Source organism: Pseudonaja textilis, chromosome 2, assembly GCF_049901715.1.
Source record: "Pseudonaja textilis isolate UNSWEBS1 chromosome 2, rPseTex1.2, whole genome shotgun sequence".
Classification (NCBI taxonomy): Eukaryota; Metazoa; Chordata; class Lepidosauria; order Squamata; family Elapidae; genus Pseudonaja; species Pseudonaja textilis.
Genome location: NC_141991.1, coordinates 56,686,654 through 56,704,273, shown reverse-complemented (window position 1 = coordinate 56,704,273; position 17,620 = coordinate 56,686,654). Strand labels below are relative to the sequence as shown.

The 17,620-nt window shown below is 33.6% G+C and overlaps 1 protein-coding gene across 2 annotated transcripts in view; it reads right to left on the bottom strand.

The window, feature by feature from the left end:
* Positions 1–17,620, bottom strand: part of CENPP (centromere protein P) — a 147,581-nt gene that overhangs the window by 129,705 nt on the left and 256 nt on the right. The window contains exons 2-7 of one of the 2 annotated variants that reach the window (XM_087923971.1): positions 17,164–17,296; positions 16,378–16,533; positions 15,064–15,218; positions 13,780–13,871; positions 11,069–11,157; positions 1,789–1,885 (exon numbers count right to left, since the gene is read on the bottom strand). In XM_087923971.1, the coding sequence (XP_087780097.1) occupies positions 1,789–1,885; positions 11,069–11,157; positions 13,780–13,871; positions 15,064–15,218; positions 16,378–16,514 (570 nt within the window). In that variant the 5' untranslated portion in view covers positions 16,515–16,533; positions 17,164–17,296. Of the gene's footprint in view, positions 1–1,788; positions 1,886–11,068; positions 11,158–13,779; positions 13,872–15,063; positions 15,219–16,377; positions 16,534–17,163; positions 17,535–17,620 lie in introns of both variants that reach the window. The other variant, XM_026724588.2, reaches the window with a different exon arrangement.

The window sequence follows — 17,620 nt, the reverse complement described above, 5'->3', positions numbered from 1 at the left end:
ACGGATTTCTATACCCATTGATCTCATATTTAGGCTGCAATAATACAAATACCTTTGCATATGATCTATTGAAAATTGAATTTATTTATTAATATAGTAACACCTCTGGTGATACAACTAAGCTGGCTTCTAATTAGCTACAGTACTGAGTCCTGTTCCAGAGTATGTTTTTGACATGTTAGACCCTAAACAACTTGGGACCAGAATACTGCAGAAACTGCCTATACAGTCACAGAACTAATCTGTAATTATAATTTTGTACAGTTAAATGACCTGTAATCATTTAAAACATTAAACTTATCAGAAGTCTTATTGTGTGTACCAAGAGTGACACACTACAAGAGTTATCTTGTACAGTAATTACTCAAGATAGGGGATTTTTTGAGTGGTGGCATCTACACTCAGAATGTTCTTCGTCCATAAATTCATACGGCAACTATTTTTTAGTTGAAGTAGCAATGCAATAGCCCAGTGACTGCCAACCAGTGGGCTGGGGACCACTGGTGGTACGTGAGAAAATTTTGGTGGTCCGCAGAGAAAAGTCACCCCAAAGCACCCCCCCAAAGCAATTAATCCAGGCTGCAGGAACACAAGGCTGCGCTGCTCACATGGCCCCGCGGGGACACAAGGCTTGCGTCGCATTGCAAACAACACAAGGTAGTGAGAGGAGGGGAGAAAGGGCCAAAGGGGAGAACTTGCCCACTCGCCCCTTGTGCCTCGCCTGGCCACCAGGCTGCTTCTTTCTGCTTTTTTCTTCTTGTGCTTGTGGCTGCATGCAAGGAAAGCAGCAAAAGTCTTTTATTCTCTCCCCCAACCTTCGCCAGAAATGAGTCTTTGGGACCCTGCAAGGCATCCTGCTTCAAGAGGCTGTGCCAGTGCGACAAGCCTCACAAAGACTAATTTCTGGTGGAGTTTGGGGCAGAGAAAGAAAGACTTCTACTGCTTCTGCTGCTTTCCTTGCATGAAGCCAAGTCTCTCTCTCTCTCCCTGAGAACAGATCTGGAGATGGTATCCTGCGATCCCAAATAATGATTGATTGGTAGGAAAACGGGGTGGGAAATTTTCCTGCAGATTTTTTTTGGGATTTTCCCAGGGTCTCTGGTCCGCAGAATTTAAAATTATGAGTTTGATGCTCCCTGAGTTCCAAAAGGTTGGTGACCCCTGCAATAGCCAATAAGGTTTATCTGAGGCGAGATTATTACTAACCAGAAACGTATCTATATAAGTGAATTGATGAATTATTTTTACTTAGTGAGATATGTGAATACAGCTCTGGTTGGCAACTGTTCTGCAATCCTTTTATAGTAGTATAAAGATCCAGTTTTTTCCATTAAAAAATTCTGAGATGTATCTCTGCTATTCTGCTATGTTGATGCCACAGTTATTTTATTATTATTTTATACTTAGATTTTTATTACTTGGTTATTTTAAATTGTTTTATATAATACCCAGAGTTGATCTGATGATGATAGTCCAGCTATATAATAAATAAATATACAACATATCTAAAACTGTGGGTTTGCCAAAATATTATCTTACAGTCTATACTGGATGAGATAAACTTTCTGGCATTCTTTTTAACACAGTCCTCAAGCTGGTGTTTTGTATAGTCATTGGGAGAGAAAAAAATCACACTTCTATCCAGGAAATTATAAACAGTATAATTTTGAAGCATTGCAATCTTCATAAACATATATTACTGAAATGCTCTCTATTAAATTAATGGGTCATTTACACATTCATTTAACTCCACTAATTCATGCACCAAAATTGTTTCCAAAGTATTACCTTAAAATGAGTGAAAGCACGTTCCCGATGTTTACACCATTCAGAGAAACAAGTCAGACTTCTGAAGAACAGGCAGAGATTCCCATTTTCTTCAACCCTAGAACGCATTAATATATATTAATATATATTATATATGTAATTTGCATGGATAACTTTTGTCCATATTATTTTTCTAAACTCTTGAATGCATAAAAAGTGACAAAACTATTAAACATTTTTGCATAAATTGCTGAACAGTGTCCTTAAGTTGTAAATTTTTTATTTAAGATCATGTGTTACTTTAATAAATCTTGATAAGTTGAGGCTTAGTTTGTATGTATTAATTTTATTTATTTAAAACATTTATATAGTTTCTCATCTTATAATCAAATTGAAATGTATTTACTCCCATCATTTTGCTTTCAATTATCTCCTTTCTCTGCTGAACATCTATGTAGTTTGCAGCAATATTAATAAACTTTATACATATCTAACAAAGACATATTAGCACCATATGTTAGCTCTAAAAAAACTAAATCAACAGTTAGTTCAAAAGACATATAATTTTGTCTCCCTAATTTTACCAACCATTCCTTTCCTCCAAAGGAAACTAATTTGCTTAACAAATACTGATTTTGGTTTCTTCAAGAGGCAGTTATTAAAACAAAGTATTACTTAGCATGATATTTTAATCAGGTCTGTGATTGGATTTACATGCCGTGCTTTGTACAGTTTATTAATAAACCACAATTATTGGCTTTATAAAATCAAACAGGCCACATTTTGGCTTAAGGAATGCTGTATTTCTAAACATGCTTTTTTCTGAAACACAAGAAACAATATTGTGTCTCCCTGATTTACTGGAAAGATAAAACAATGAACGATTTAACTTTGAAAAGATACAGAAAAACTTTATATAGTGTTGTAACAACATGGTTATTTAATCATTACATTACCCACTCCAGGCCTAAGGGTAAAATAGCAGGTGACAATTAACACATTATGTTTAAAAAAGCAACAAAAGAGAAGATAGCTGTGTTCAGTAATTCAAAACCAGCATAACTGAATTATTATTAATATGATTTGAATATTTATTTATTCAATTTATATTGCCGCCTATTCACCTATAGCAACTCAAAGCAGCTTACAGAATATAAAACCACATTTAAAACAATAAAAACTAACAAAAAATCAAATAAATTAATATAGTACAATATAACAAAATCACCCTCCAATTCCCACCCTCTGCCCGCGACAGCAGATCACATGAGCCATTTAATGGGCTCCATCCCACTCCGGGTTCCACAGGCTCAGTGGCAGAACCAGGTCTTCACCACCTTCTGGAAGAGTATTAGGTGGGGCTGTTCTAATCTCTGGGGGAATGATGTTCCAGAGAGGAAGCCACCATGGAGAAGGCCCTTCTTCTGGGTCTCAACAGGTATATCTCCCTCAGGGATGGGACCCGCAATTACTTCAAGAATTCCAGAGCATTTTAAGATCAGTCTAAAGCAAGGGTGTCAAACTCGCATTGCACGGCAGCATCACATGACATATCAGGACTTTTCCCCCCATTGCTAAACCAGGCAGGGGCAGGGCCAGCACGTGACGTATCTGGCCTGTGGTCCGCGAATTTAACAACCCTGGTCTAAAGTCACTGTACTAAAAATGTAACAAACCAAAAGCCAAATGGTTGAGTATTAAAGCAAAAATATGATATGAGGAATCCTTGATGTTCTATTCAAAAAAGACTATCACCCAGCCCAAAAAGGAACAAAGACTCCAGCACCTCTCCACCAGCAATCAGCACCCAGATCAGCATAGATTAACTCCAAGATAAACTTCAGACCAACAATCAAGTAAATACCCCATTCAAGAAACTGCCAAAGAAGCTGGAAGGGCGGAAATGGCGTCGCAACGATACGGCATGCGATCTTGGAGGTCTGAGATCGCTGCTGATATCTTTGCTCCTGGATGGTCCAAACGGATCTAAACTGTCCCGAAGAGACGGTGAATGTAAAGAGCGCATCCTGTCGATCCCAGGGATATCGCAAAGTCCCTGGTAGATCCAGGAGAAGCTCTTTTTGCCAGCAGCAAAGAGGCAGCCATTAAAGCTGCCTTTAATGGGGAACAGAAAGAGAAAGTGTGCCGGTTTTGGAGAGAATTTTATTTTTTACTTTAAGATTTGAAAGGATACCCTAAGGAAAAGAATCTGTAAAATTTTAGAAAGAAGTGATTAAGCGGCAATTTTAAACAGGAAGTCAAAGTAATTTTTTTTCTTTGCTGGACTTTTTACATATGATTTTATATTTTGAAACTGGACTGGGTTTTTTCTACCTATTTTTTCTCTCCTTTTTGACTTTATAACATTTTAGGCTAGAGACTCCCTTCTAGTCATCTTTTTAAATTTCTTTTTCCCTTTTTAATTAATTTTTATTATATCTTGTTTGGAAAAGGAGGGGGAAAGTGAAAGCAGAAGAAACTTTGTAACACTGACAGCTAGAGGCTTGGAAATATTGTATGTCTTTTTTTTTCTCTTGACCAGACAAAGCTGAGAAAGATCTGAGACTTCTTCTCAAGGACTTTGAGCCTGTTTGATAAGATAGAGGGAAGAGCATGGGAGAATATTATTGCAGGTGCTCTTCTGGGTTTCTATCAGTAGCTGCAGTCTGGTGTTGAAGTTTACAGAAAAAAAAGATGATAAGACTATAGAGAAGAGAGTTATAAATTTTAACAAAAGCCTTGGATAACTAAATAAGGTGCAGTGTGTTCTTTCTACTTTTTTTAAGCTGGGCTATTTCTTACTTTAACAAACTCCCTCCTTACTAGCTTACTTTTTGTAGTAGTTATTTGGATCTTTGGCCTTCTGGAACTTGTTTTAATCCTTTTTGTTTTTGAAGTCTAATTTTTACATTTGCATTTTATTTTAAAGGAAAAGCTTTAGTATTAATGTTTTCGTTCTTTTTTTTTCTTTTAAGCAAGTAGTCTCTTTTCTCTCTCTCCCTCCCCTGTATTTTTTATTACTTTCCATATTGGGTTTTTTTTCCTTTTTTTTTCTTTGTACATCTTTTTATACCTGAGACTTCTTAATTGGATTAAGGTGTTGAAGAACTTGAAGAACTTCTTTTTTTCTTCTTTAGTTTTTTATCTTCTATTTTTCCTCCTTCTCCAGGATTTAACAATTTTTTCCTTTTTCTGTTTATGATGTTTTCTTCCTTTTTTGAGTTTTTTCTGCTATCTAACCAATCGATTGGATTAAGTTATACAAGAACCTGAAGAAATTCTCTTTTTATTATTACTATTATTTGGCTTCTTTTTTCCTACTATTTTTACTTGGAATTACAATTGGCTATTTCACTAGTGGATTAAGGTCTAGAAGAACCTGAAGATTGTTAATTGTCTGAAATGAGTAGGAAACTAACAGCGGCTGGTCCTTCAACTTCTACTTCTTCCTCTTCACCATCTGGAGGACAATGCTCAATACAGATGATGTTACAGTAAGAAAAAGAACAGGAAAAGGTGATGCTGCAAATGATTATGCAAGGCATTCAAAATATACAAACAAGAACAGAGAATATTGAAAAGGGAACAGAGAACATTGAACAAAGAACAGGAAAAACTGATGAAAAGGTGGAGAACATTCAACAAATGATGATGAAGTATGATGAGAGATTCCAAAAAATTGAAGAAGATAAACAAAGAAATAAGAAGATTGGAGATATTGATAGCAGATTAACTGTGGTTGAACAAGATAAAAGTGGGATGCTGAGATGGGAGATGGACAGATCAGAATTATATGTCAGATTCTAAAACATAGAGGAAGAAGAGAGACAAAACCTAGCTGAGATAAAGAAAGAAATCTTGGCTGAAGCTTTGGAAATAACCAAAGAGAAGATGATGGATGGAATAGATGAGGTTTATTGAGTCTTCACAAGATATGCAATGAGAAATAGCTTACCAGGAGAAGTTCATATTAGATTTACAAAGAAAGCCATTAAAACGCAAATATTGCAAGTGGCAAGAGAGAAAACATTGAAATATAAAGATAAGGAGACTCTGGTCCTGAAACAAGTACCCAGAAGAGTGAGAGAGAGATGAGAAGAGAAGAGAATACTGATTTCTGACTAAAATGCTACTTTAAAAAGAGGTGAATTATAGATGGCTGATTCCAGAAGGTTTAATGTTTACATGGCAAAACAGAGACATAGAATTGATTCAATTGAGAAAGCTGAATTATTTTACACAGAATATTTTGGAGGGAAAGAGGAGGAGACAGAAAAAGAAGTGTCACTAATCGAATTCCAGGAGGACTGCCAAATAGCGACCGAAAAAGAAGACGGTGCAGTAGGCGGAAAGGTGGAGGTTAAAGAACAACATGAGATCTACGAGATCTGCTAAAACTACTTATAAAATATAATCATGGAAGAGAAAAAACTGATTACAATTAACATAAATGGACTTAACTCAGCCGTTAAAAGGAAAACTTTCCATTAATTAGAGAAATTAAAATTTGATATAATCTGCCTACAAGAAGTACATATTAAAAAGCAACATGAACAACTATTGATACAGCCAAAATTAGGAAAAATATTCACTTCTTTGACACAGTGCAAGAAAAGAGGAGTGGTTTTATACATTAAAGATATTATCCCAGCAAAATTGATCCATACTGATGATGGTGGAAATAATGGACAATAATATGAAAACACTCTTGATTGCAATCTATGCCCCGAATGACAATCAAAAAGAATTTTATAGAAAACTGCATATGAAAATAATCGAATTGGACTTGCTAATATAGTTATGATGGGAAACGTTAATGGAATTGTAGACAATAAACTGGATTATAGCAGCACAGAAAACAACAAAACAGAAAGACTCTCTCTAAATCCTTTTTTTAAATGATAGATGAAATAAATTTAAAAGATACATGGAGAGAAAGAAATGCTAAGACTAAACAATACACCTTCTATTCAAACAGACATTTTTCATGGTCCAGAATAGATATGATATGGATGTCAACAGAATTGTTAGCTAATATCCAAGAAATAAATATTGAAACAAGTACTTGGGCAGACCACAATCCAATGACAATTAAATGGAAAGGACAAAGAAGAAGATCTAGATGGATGTTAAATAATACTATACTAAAAGAAAAATACTTCATACAGAGGATGGAGAAAGAACTGCCTTTTTTCTTTAGAGAAAATAAAAAAGAACATATGGGATACAATGAAGGCATATGCCAGAGACTTGACAATAGACTACACAAGGAAAAGAAATACTACGAAAAAACGAGCCTCTAAGACATTAGAGGATGAGTATAAAGGACTTGAAAAAGAGTTACAGAAAATGCCACAGAAAAAGGACATTAAGTTAAAAATGGATATAATTAAACATAAAATGGGACTAATGAAAAAAGAAGAACTAGCACAGAAAATCAGAGGTGCGAAGCAGAACTATTTTGAAGATGCAAACAAACCAGGTAGATGGTTAGCATATAAACTGAGACAGGAGAAAGAATCAAGGAAAATATTGCAATTAATAGATGATCGAGGCTAAGTTTGCTATGGAAGTAAAGAGAAGAAGGAAATTATATGAGACTATTATGGGAAACTATACACACAAGAGAATATTGATGAGGAAAGAGTTAAACGGTACTTACAGAATGCTAATCTACCCCAGATACCTAAAGAGATTGAAACAATGTTAGAAAGCAATATAACGATGATGGAGCTAACTGAAGCACTTAAGAAGCAAAACAATGGAAAGGCACCAGGCCCAGATGGACTTCCGGCAGAATTCTACAAAACACTACAAGAATCATTGAACCTTCCATTACTAGAAGTTATGAATGAAGTTATGTTAAAGAAGATGATACCTAAATCATGGTCAGAAGCTTATATTACACTTATCCCAAAAGAGGAGACCGATCCATTACAAATCAAGAACTATAGACCTATTTCCTTACTAAACACAGATTATAAAATTTTTGCTTCAATATTGACAGAAAGACTTAAAAAATACCTAAACAATTTTATTCACCCTGATCAAAATGGATTTCTGCCAAAGAGACAAAGACAATATGAGAGTAATCTTGGACATTTTGGAATACTATGAGCACACCCTGAAAAACAAATGGCTTTGATATTTTTAGATGCACAGAAGGCATTTGATAATGTGAATTGGCGATTCATGTTATTACAGCTGGAACAGATGGGCTTTGGTAAAAAAATTATTCATGCAACAGAAGCTATATATCATAACCAAACGGCAAAGGTAATGATAGAGGGAGAACTGACAGACTCTATTGATATAAGAAAAGGAACAAGACAAGAGTGCCCACTGTCACCTTTGTTGTTTGTGTTAACCTTGGAAGTGTTAAACAGAAATATTAGAGAAGAAAAGGATATAAAAGGGATGAAAATTAAAAAGGAAGAATTTAAGTTGCAAGCATTCGCAGATGATCTGGTTTTCATTTTAGAAGACCCACTAGAAACAGCATTAAAATTGATAGAAAAGATAGAGGTATATGGGAAGGTGGCTGATTTGAAAATAAATAAAGACAAAACAAAGATTTTAATAAAGAATATGTTATCAAGACAAAAGGAAGAACTGGCAGATGTACTGAAAATCCAGGTCATGAATAAGATCAAGTACCTGGGGATACATTTGACAGCAAGATGTAGTACACTAAAAGAGAATAACTATATTAAACTTAAGCAGCAGATAGCGCTAGATTTGGCGAAATGGGAAAATTTACAACTGTCATTAATAGGGAGAATATCAACAATCAAGATGAATATACTACCCAGAATTTTATTTTTGTTCCAAACAATTCCAGTTAGGCTTGGAAAAGATTATTTTGAAGATTTAAATAAAATTGTGTTGAAATATATATGGCAAGGTAAGAAAGCGAGAATAAAATTAAAACTTTTGAAAGATGCTAGAATAAGAGGAGGATTTCATTTGCCAAATTGGGAGTTGTACTACCAAGCTACAAATTTGATGTAGGAATGGATAACATTAAGAAATGCTAGATTGTTGACATTAGAAGGACATGATCTGTTGCTGTGGTAGCATGCTTTTTTATGGTATAAAGGAACTAAAACACTGGGGTATTTTAGAAGACATTATATATGGGAGTCTCTGTGGTTAAACGGAGAAGATTAAAAGACAATGTTATTTGAAAATTCCAGTCTGGTAATCAACTATTGAAGCATTTTCTTATCCTATAATATAAAAAAAGGAACAAACAGTTAGATATGGTGAAATATTGAATGAAAAGGTTGAACTCAAATCTATACAAAAACTAGAGGAACAAGGTATAAAGATGAATTGGTTTTCATATGCGCAAATACATTCAAGGTATGATAAAGATTCTAAAATGTAAGGTTTCTATGATAAATTGACTGATTTAGGTAAGATTTTGACAAGTACTGATGAAAAGCTGATTAAAAAATTGTATGGATATTTATTAGAAATTAAATTAGAAGAACAAGAAGTTAAAGAAACAATGATTGCTTGGGGGAAGAATTTTGGATATGGGATTGATCTAGAGAAATGGCAAAAATTGTGGTCTCAAAATTATAAAATGACAATGTCAACAGTATATAAAGAAAATTTGTATAAGATGTTTTACAGGTGGCATTTTCCCCCCGACAAGAATAGCAAGAATATTCAAGAAGAAATCTGAAAAATTTTGGAAATGTCATCAGGTACCTGGCTCATATTACCATATGTGGTGGACTTGTGCAGATGACAAAAAATATTGGACTAAAATCCACACATGGCTGGAAAAAAATGACAAAAAAGCATATAGACTTGAAACCAGTGATATTTTTATTGTGAATTTTACCTGAAATATACAATAAAGAATTGAAATATCTGACTGTAAATGTGTTAACTGCGGCTAAGGTTGTATTTGCTAAAAACTGGAAAAATGAGAAAATACTATCACAGGAGGAAATTATTAAGAAAATATTGGAATGTGCTGAAATGAGTAGATTGACATTTGAAATCAGGGAACAAGATGATAAACAATTTTATAAAATTTGGGATCTATTCTATCAACAGTTAGATAATAAAACATGGTATGAAATATGTAGAGTTTTAGAAAATAATGAATATATAAAGATGTATTTTTTCTTTTTATTATATCTACAAAATGTTTGTAGGATAGATTTGAGATGATAATATGAACTATCATAAAACAAATTACGTAAAATATGGATTATCTTGTAAATCATGAATGAATAATAGTATAATCAAATGATTAACAATGATATTAATGTATTTTATTTGATTGACAATATGAGAATATATACAATGTAATTGTAATTGAAGACTACGAAGTGGAAGCACAAAACAATTTGTAAACCAACCGACATACTGTATGTATATATATGGAAGATGGCTTGATGTTTTTATGTTTTGATGGTCTATGTTTGTCTTAAAAAACAATAAAATTTATTTTTAAAAAAAGAAACTGCCAAAGAAGCTAACAGAAAACAGCCCAACTAAAGAATCTCTAAGACCACCCCCAGCAACACTGACAGGCAAGCCACTATAGAATATAAACTGACATCAAATAACACTTCTTACTAGTACTGATTATGTTACCTGGTTTGGGTAATGAAATGTCTACAGGACAACAAGCTCAAAGAGCACCAAGGATCACTCATGTTAACCCTAAGCTACAAATATTCCCCTTTAAAAATATGATAAAAAAAGTCATAGGAAAAAGGAGGAAGGAAGAGAAATATGTTGATTACAAATATATAACTCTAGAATGAAAGAACCTGTTAACATGTTCAACTATACTAAGATTTGCTTAATCTCTAACTTCTGTGAAAAGCTGAAAGAAAGGGAAAAAGAGAAGAACAGTGCAGAATGTAAGGAACAAAAGCAAAAAGTAGATACCATGGTTAATATCTAAAGAAGACTGGCATGATCAAACTAAGTCTACTCTTCAGTTGGCTTTTCATCATAGACCATTATGAATCAAATCTTATCCACCACTAAATGGATGAAAATTCAATGATTGCCTCAAAAAGAGGAAGAGGACTATAATATATTCCTAAAAAGATTTGGTTGATGTTTGATTGCTACATGTTTCTAATTCTGTCACTTTTTTGTATATTTTTTGTATATTGCCCAGAGACCTGGCTTAATAAATCTTATAAATAAAAAGTAACTGCCAACCACTGCTTTTCAGTGCATGCAAGAAATAATAACATAATTTTCCTATGATTATCCCCACCTACTTCTCCGGTACCAACATGTCTAGCAATTGAAATCTTACCTTGAAACAAGCTTGCTTAAATCACAGTGTGTGTCACATAATGTTATAATATTAAGGTCAGTTACTATAGCAGAAGCATTTCTGTTCATCTGGGGGAAGAAAATTTGTAAGTTAAAAAGTGAAGAACAAATCACATTTATACATACATCTGTCAAATAGTCACAGCTTACTTAATATTTAAATATAAATGTTATGAGAAACTTCAAATGAGTTTGAGATTTAAATGTTCCCCAAAATAACTGCCAATTGGTATAGCATGGACAAGTTGATTATGGCATATTGTAGCAGCAAAGAGCTTCTGAGAATGTACCCTTGTTTGTTTATTTATTTATAAATAAAATTTATTGGCTGCCCATAGGATAACTGTGGGAGACTTACACACACACACAATTAAAACATAAACAATTAAAATCAACATTAAAACACAAGGGGAAGGCAGGGGCAGAGGGGAGAAGTGGGATCAGTTACTACTCAATCAACAACCTCCACTGTGCTGTATTTATGCATTCTCAAACATGCACATTTTCAAGCCATTGAAGGAATTTTAAAATTTGATATCTGATGGTCCAAAAAGTAGGTGCATGAAGGAAAGTGACTAAACTTATATTATGTTTGTAGAAACCAATATTTGACCATGTTTTGCCAGGGGGCATATTTTTTTCTGAAATTTTGTTTTTATTATTAAAAGCACATTGTGAATTTATAATGCAATTTTTGGAATTCATATTTAGATATTTTGTGTACTGGATTCTCAAGTTTAATTTCTCCAAGTTTATTTTATGGAATATATTAAACTCAAACAGGATCCTACTTGATTATTTCATCAAAATATGATAGTCTATGGCATTTTCAAAGAATTGTATTAAACATTTATATTTTAAATTATTTTTAATCTAATGCCTATTTAATTTATGAATTCAGCATGTTTACTAGTCATTGCCATATTTTATATTGTCAAGTTTCTAATTACCAGACAACATCAAGAACAGGCAATTAACTCAGGATTATTGCTGCTAGGATCAATCTTATTAAGAAAGCACTGAGGACTCTTTATCAGAAAACTCTTGTCCACGCATTCATCTGTTGATCAGTAAAGAAAAACGTAAGCCTACAACAGTACATGTCACTTGCTTTCCATATACAGGATCAGCTTTGCAGAACAGGACAATGGCTTAGATTCAAAATCCTTGTGCTAAGCTATAAATAATAAGTCATTTTTTAGATCCAGTATGATTGAATTTACAGCATACTAAACCAAAAACAAATATGCTTTTGTTTTCAAAGTAAACTTATGCTGTGTGAAAGTGTTCCTATGTATTCTTAGAAACAAAAAACTTATTAACGGTACAATATTTTAGATATAGACATTTGACTACAATAGCTAATATTGAGATATCATCTTATGATTGAAGGAGCAAATTACCAGACTATTTCACTTGTTTTATATACAGGTAGTCTTCAACGTATGACTGTTTAATAACAATGCAAAGTTATGACAGGCTCAAAAAATGTTTTGACTTGTACTTGTACTTATGACTTGCATCATCCCCATGGTCACATTTGCAATTTATGTGCTTGGCAATCAGTTTGCATTCATGACCAGCTGCAGCATCTTGCACTCACATGATTATGATGTGCTACAAAAATGGTTGTGAAATTGGGTCTGGTCACATGGTGATTTGACTTAGAATCATCAATGACTGTCTGTATGTATCTTCAAAGCAGTTCAAAGCTTTTATTATGTATATACCTGTATTCCATTCCAAAGTTTTAAAAAACTAATGCAATTAAAAATTAAAACAAATGGCTCCTTTAGTAAAAAAAAGGAAACAGAAGAAAAGGAAATACCAAAACATTTCAAAATGCCTAGACTTTTCAAAGATGCTTATGTAACTGTAGATACATATTGGAACCCGGGTAATGCTTCAGATTCAAAGGGAAAAGGATGTTGGATTACAAGTGTGCAAACAATTCCTACTGGCAACTCTGTCATCCAAACATATCTTTTCCTGGGATCATGCTGCCACTACTGAAGGTAGCTTTGCAAGCCTAAGAAGAAATGCCACCTACTGGCAATTTAGATTTAGTCCTTGCTTGTTTATCAATTTAACTTGTTTCTAAGAAATCAAGCATAAGAATACATTTCTAACTGAAGTATTACTAGAATTTATTTTTGTGTTGATTCCAAAACATACAAAATACATTTAAGCTGTAAGTTTTGGCAACATTATATTTATTTAATTTTATTGGGATTCATTTTTGTGCAGAATTGCAGGTTCTGTTTCTTCTATTAACTTTTTCCTGTCAAGATAACTGTTTGAAAAATTAAAGAGTTAAGATAATTAGGAAATTTATATCTTCATTTTCCTGTTTCTTCTTCAACTGCTTATTCTATGTATTTAACCACATGAAGATTTGGCTTACATTAATACTATGTAAATAGTATTAATTGTCAATCAAATATAAAGTATGAAGTTTGGAATAAAGTATGTGGTATCCAAAACTTACACATTAGTACAGAAAAGCAATATTTTAATATATATTCATCAGCATAAAATTACTAACCTTTTTAGAAAATTAAATTAATGTATCAAAATTACACCAAGAACCATGGATAGTTTCACAAGAAATGTCACAAATTCAGTTTGTGTATGATAATTATTGAAGCTTAGTGAAATGCTCTAGTTTATTTTAAAAACATCTTCCATTACCTGACTTTCTTCCGTGAGTTTAAACTCCAACTGAAATGAGATTGACTGACACTTTCCTGACAGCTTATAAGTTTGAATAGTTTTAGATCCATCTATAATGAAGAAATATTAAAATTAATCAGCTGTATAATCCTTCAATAATGTGTTCTTTATTAATCAATAACTTTTAAAAGCTAACCTATTTAATATAAGATACATAGTCAGTTCATTAATTCAGCAGTCTGTCTAAAATACAAATAATGTAGTGACTCTGGGCTGGCGGGATAGTTTTTTAAAGATTTTTTAAATTTAAAATAGGAAAGTTTTCAGGTTGCAAACTATAACCTCCAGCAACTTTACAAAGTGCCTCTGGCATCTTAGAAAATGAAAATGATATATAGCTCTACTCCACTACTTTGTCTGGAAACATGTCTGCTTGCTCAAAAAAAAAAATACCGAGTTCACTGGTAGAGAACACTAGTGACTGTAGGCAGAAGCAACCTCACAGATTTGCCTTCTGTAAATGTAACTGGCCACACCTACCATAAGCTATTCTGTGAATTAGGTGAAGTCCCTTTAGTAAACATGTTGTCAAAAATCCAAATAAGTCTGCCTGACAAAAAAGGATACAACAGAGCTTTGTTTTAAATATTCTGTTTCCTGGGAAAGATAAAACTGATAGTGGTCTCAAAACTCCGCAGCTACTTCAGTATTGTTGATTAACTGCACCCATTTCAATTGGACTTTTGGCTGAGAAATGGTACAGAGCATGCTTGCATCACCTTGGCAGATAAAACTGAATTCATCTGGTTTCAGAACCATAGTTATTTAATTAGGATTTATTATAAGTCAGCTTTCAACAAACCATACTTGAGATTGTTTTGATTTTGAAACCATAATAAACTGTGGGTCACTTAAACTAGAACAACAATATCAATATCTTAAATTTGTATATTAGAATAGTTTTGGAGATCCTTTTAATATGTTTTTATTCAAAGAATGTCTTTATCAATTATATCCAATTTTAGTCCAATTTTGGTACTATGAAGTAAAGGTAGATATGAAGTAATTGTCTTGATTACTGAGATTTGATTGGCCAGTTTAATCAGCTTTGGTTGATAGGACTAGCCAAATTTGAAATATAATACTTTCTCTGTCTTAGGTACTGAATAACAGTTAATAATTTTAATTTTATTAAAATATGGCAATATCAATTTTTGAGACTAGATATACAATGTTGAATCAAAATAATGTATGAAGTTTGAAAAAAGTGTATAATACTGTGACAATCATTAAAATACCTACTTTTTTCCACAAGTTTACGTGAATAATGTGTAAAGAAAATGCCTGTAAATTTCATTATAAACGAGAGATCAGCTTCTAACAAATGGAGTTGAGTTTCCTGATCTGGAGAAGATTTGGATTGCTTCAGTTCTTCAGGTTTTCTTCTAAGTAATTGCCTACAGTAAGCAAAAACTTTTATCAGCTAGACTAAATGAAAAACCTCTAGTATATTGGCATAGAAACTATGTTACTTAACAAAGTTTTATTTTTCCATAAGTTATTTATCTGTGTGGGGAAATCAAATATCTAATATGAATGAATCTAGGACAGAATAATAGATTTATTTTACATGTTACAAGTAGATGATGCACAATGCAACTTATACTTCTTTCAACGAATACGATTATTCTTTTTATATATTTTTGAGAGGTCAAGTATCTTCCAGGTGAGATACTGGAGGACAAAACCCCTATGCAGAATATAATTAACTCATCCATCAATTTCACCAAATGAGATTACTCAATTCAAAGTTTTGGGAACACTAATGCAGATGTACTAAATGAGGCTCTCTGTGGATTTAATTAAGGTTGAGAAATGGAATCCTCTATTTAAATTCTTACTAAAGTTGTTTTAACTCATTAGAGATTTGGTCTCTCTAAATATGGATTCTTCAGAGAACTTGAAGTTGAATAAAAATTATTGTACTATGGGTTTTGTCCTACACTGATTTAGGAAACCAACTTAGTAGTATCATATCATTAGGTATTTTGGTCAGCTTCTTATATCTAAACATTACATAACTCTTATGCTATTAAGCTTTAATTTTTAATGTTCCAAAATCCAAAATTTAAGACTCCTTGTATTTCGGGGATGGAACCTTTTATACAAAAGGCATGAGGTTTTCTATGCAGGTCTTTATAGAAAATTGTATTTTTATATTGACTTAATATAATTTAATAAAATCTTGTAGAATTTCTCAGCTTATTGAACATAATTATATACAACATATTTTGAACACAAAGATTTTAGTGTAATAATCATAGGAAAATTCTTAGTAATTGCAAGCCAAATACATGGTAGCACCTGCCTTGGACAACAACATTTCCTCCCAGATCCAAATGGAGTTGACCCAATTGGCTTTTTGTAAAACTCTGCAGACCTTGCTGTTTCCCAGGTATTTCGGTCAGGAGAGTAGGCTAGCCATATTTTTTTTATCATTGAAAGGTGTCATATAACACCTTATTGCTTTCATTGTTGTGTCTTAATCTTTGTAGTCTGCTTCAGAGATGGGTATCCATGTACATTATTTAAATAAACAAACAAAACATTACCTACATGATCTCCATTATTTCTGCTTCAGTATATGTCACTGACTGGTGTTGATTATGTTCATATTCTTCTGTTAGCATCTTAATTTCTTCTTCCAAACATTTAATTTCATCTTCGCAGGCCTCAAATTCATTGCTATTCATTTTTCAGGCACTTATCTTCCTAAAGCGAAAAAACTAATATAAATACAGCAGTTGGGCAACTTTTTTTCTCCCCTGTTCGTAACTTAAAGATTTCAGTTTGTCTCCATCAGTCCGATGAAAATAAAGCAGCATTATTATTTGCTTTCTTGGGAGATGTTGTGGAAAGCTGTCATTGAAATACTACTGAAATTATAACAATACCATAAATCTAATGCAAAACAGTTTTTGCCTTATCTGAAGCAAATTTAGGATGTGTGTACACACACACACACACACACACACACACACACACAAGAAAATTACACTTGCAACAATTTACATTAAAATTGTTACCAGTATATTTATTTACTTACGCTCCAACAAAAAAAAAACCTCCTAATTCAGCAGGGTGGTCTGTGTTTGTTGGACCACGGCTTCTAACTCCACGACTGCTGGCCAGTTTTGACAGGCAGACTTTTCAAAAACAGTCCCATATGTGATGCCAGTAACCTAGTCGCCTAAGCCTGGGAATCCTCAAGGAAGAAACAGTTGGGAGTTTTGGGGAAGAAAGAGGAGGAAGAGAAAAACACTCCGAGGTCTCTGTATTATGTGAGGAAAGTCCTGGAAGCAAAACAACGCGCAGCGTGATGATGCTCACAGACTACAGTACCTTTGCCCGAAGCAGATGCCACTGGTCGTCTTCTGAGCCCGCCGACCAAACTAACCGACCAAACTAACCACACTCTACCTCCTGCACCACTTCGAACGAGCCGCCAAAGAAAGCCGTCTCGGGCGCTACCATTCTGCAGAATGGGGGGGGAGAGGAGACGGAGGAAGACAAGAGAGGTTTCGATACTGAACCGGTTGCAGGTCTTCTCCGATCTCAGTTAATTTACATTAGGTTTTACACTACTCAGCAACAAAACATTTCTGCAGTGCAGAATGATGTGCCTACAAACTCTTTGCTCCACTTCCGTCTCTCCCGTTTTAGCGCCATTCGATAGTTCGATCCAACTTGTGCTGGGAGGGAGGAGGATCCGACTAGGAAAAGGAGAACATAGAGCTTCAAACTAGTATAGAGAGACTTAACATCCGAATTTCCGCTTAAAATTATAAAATTGCTCACA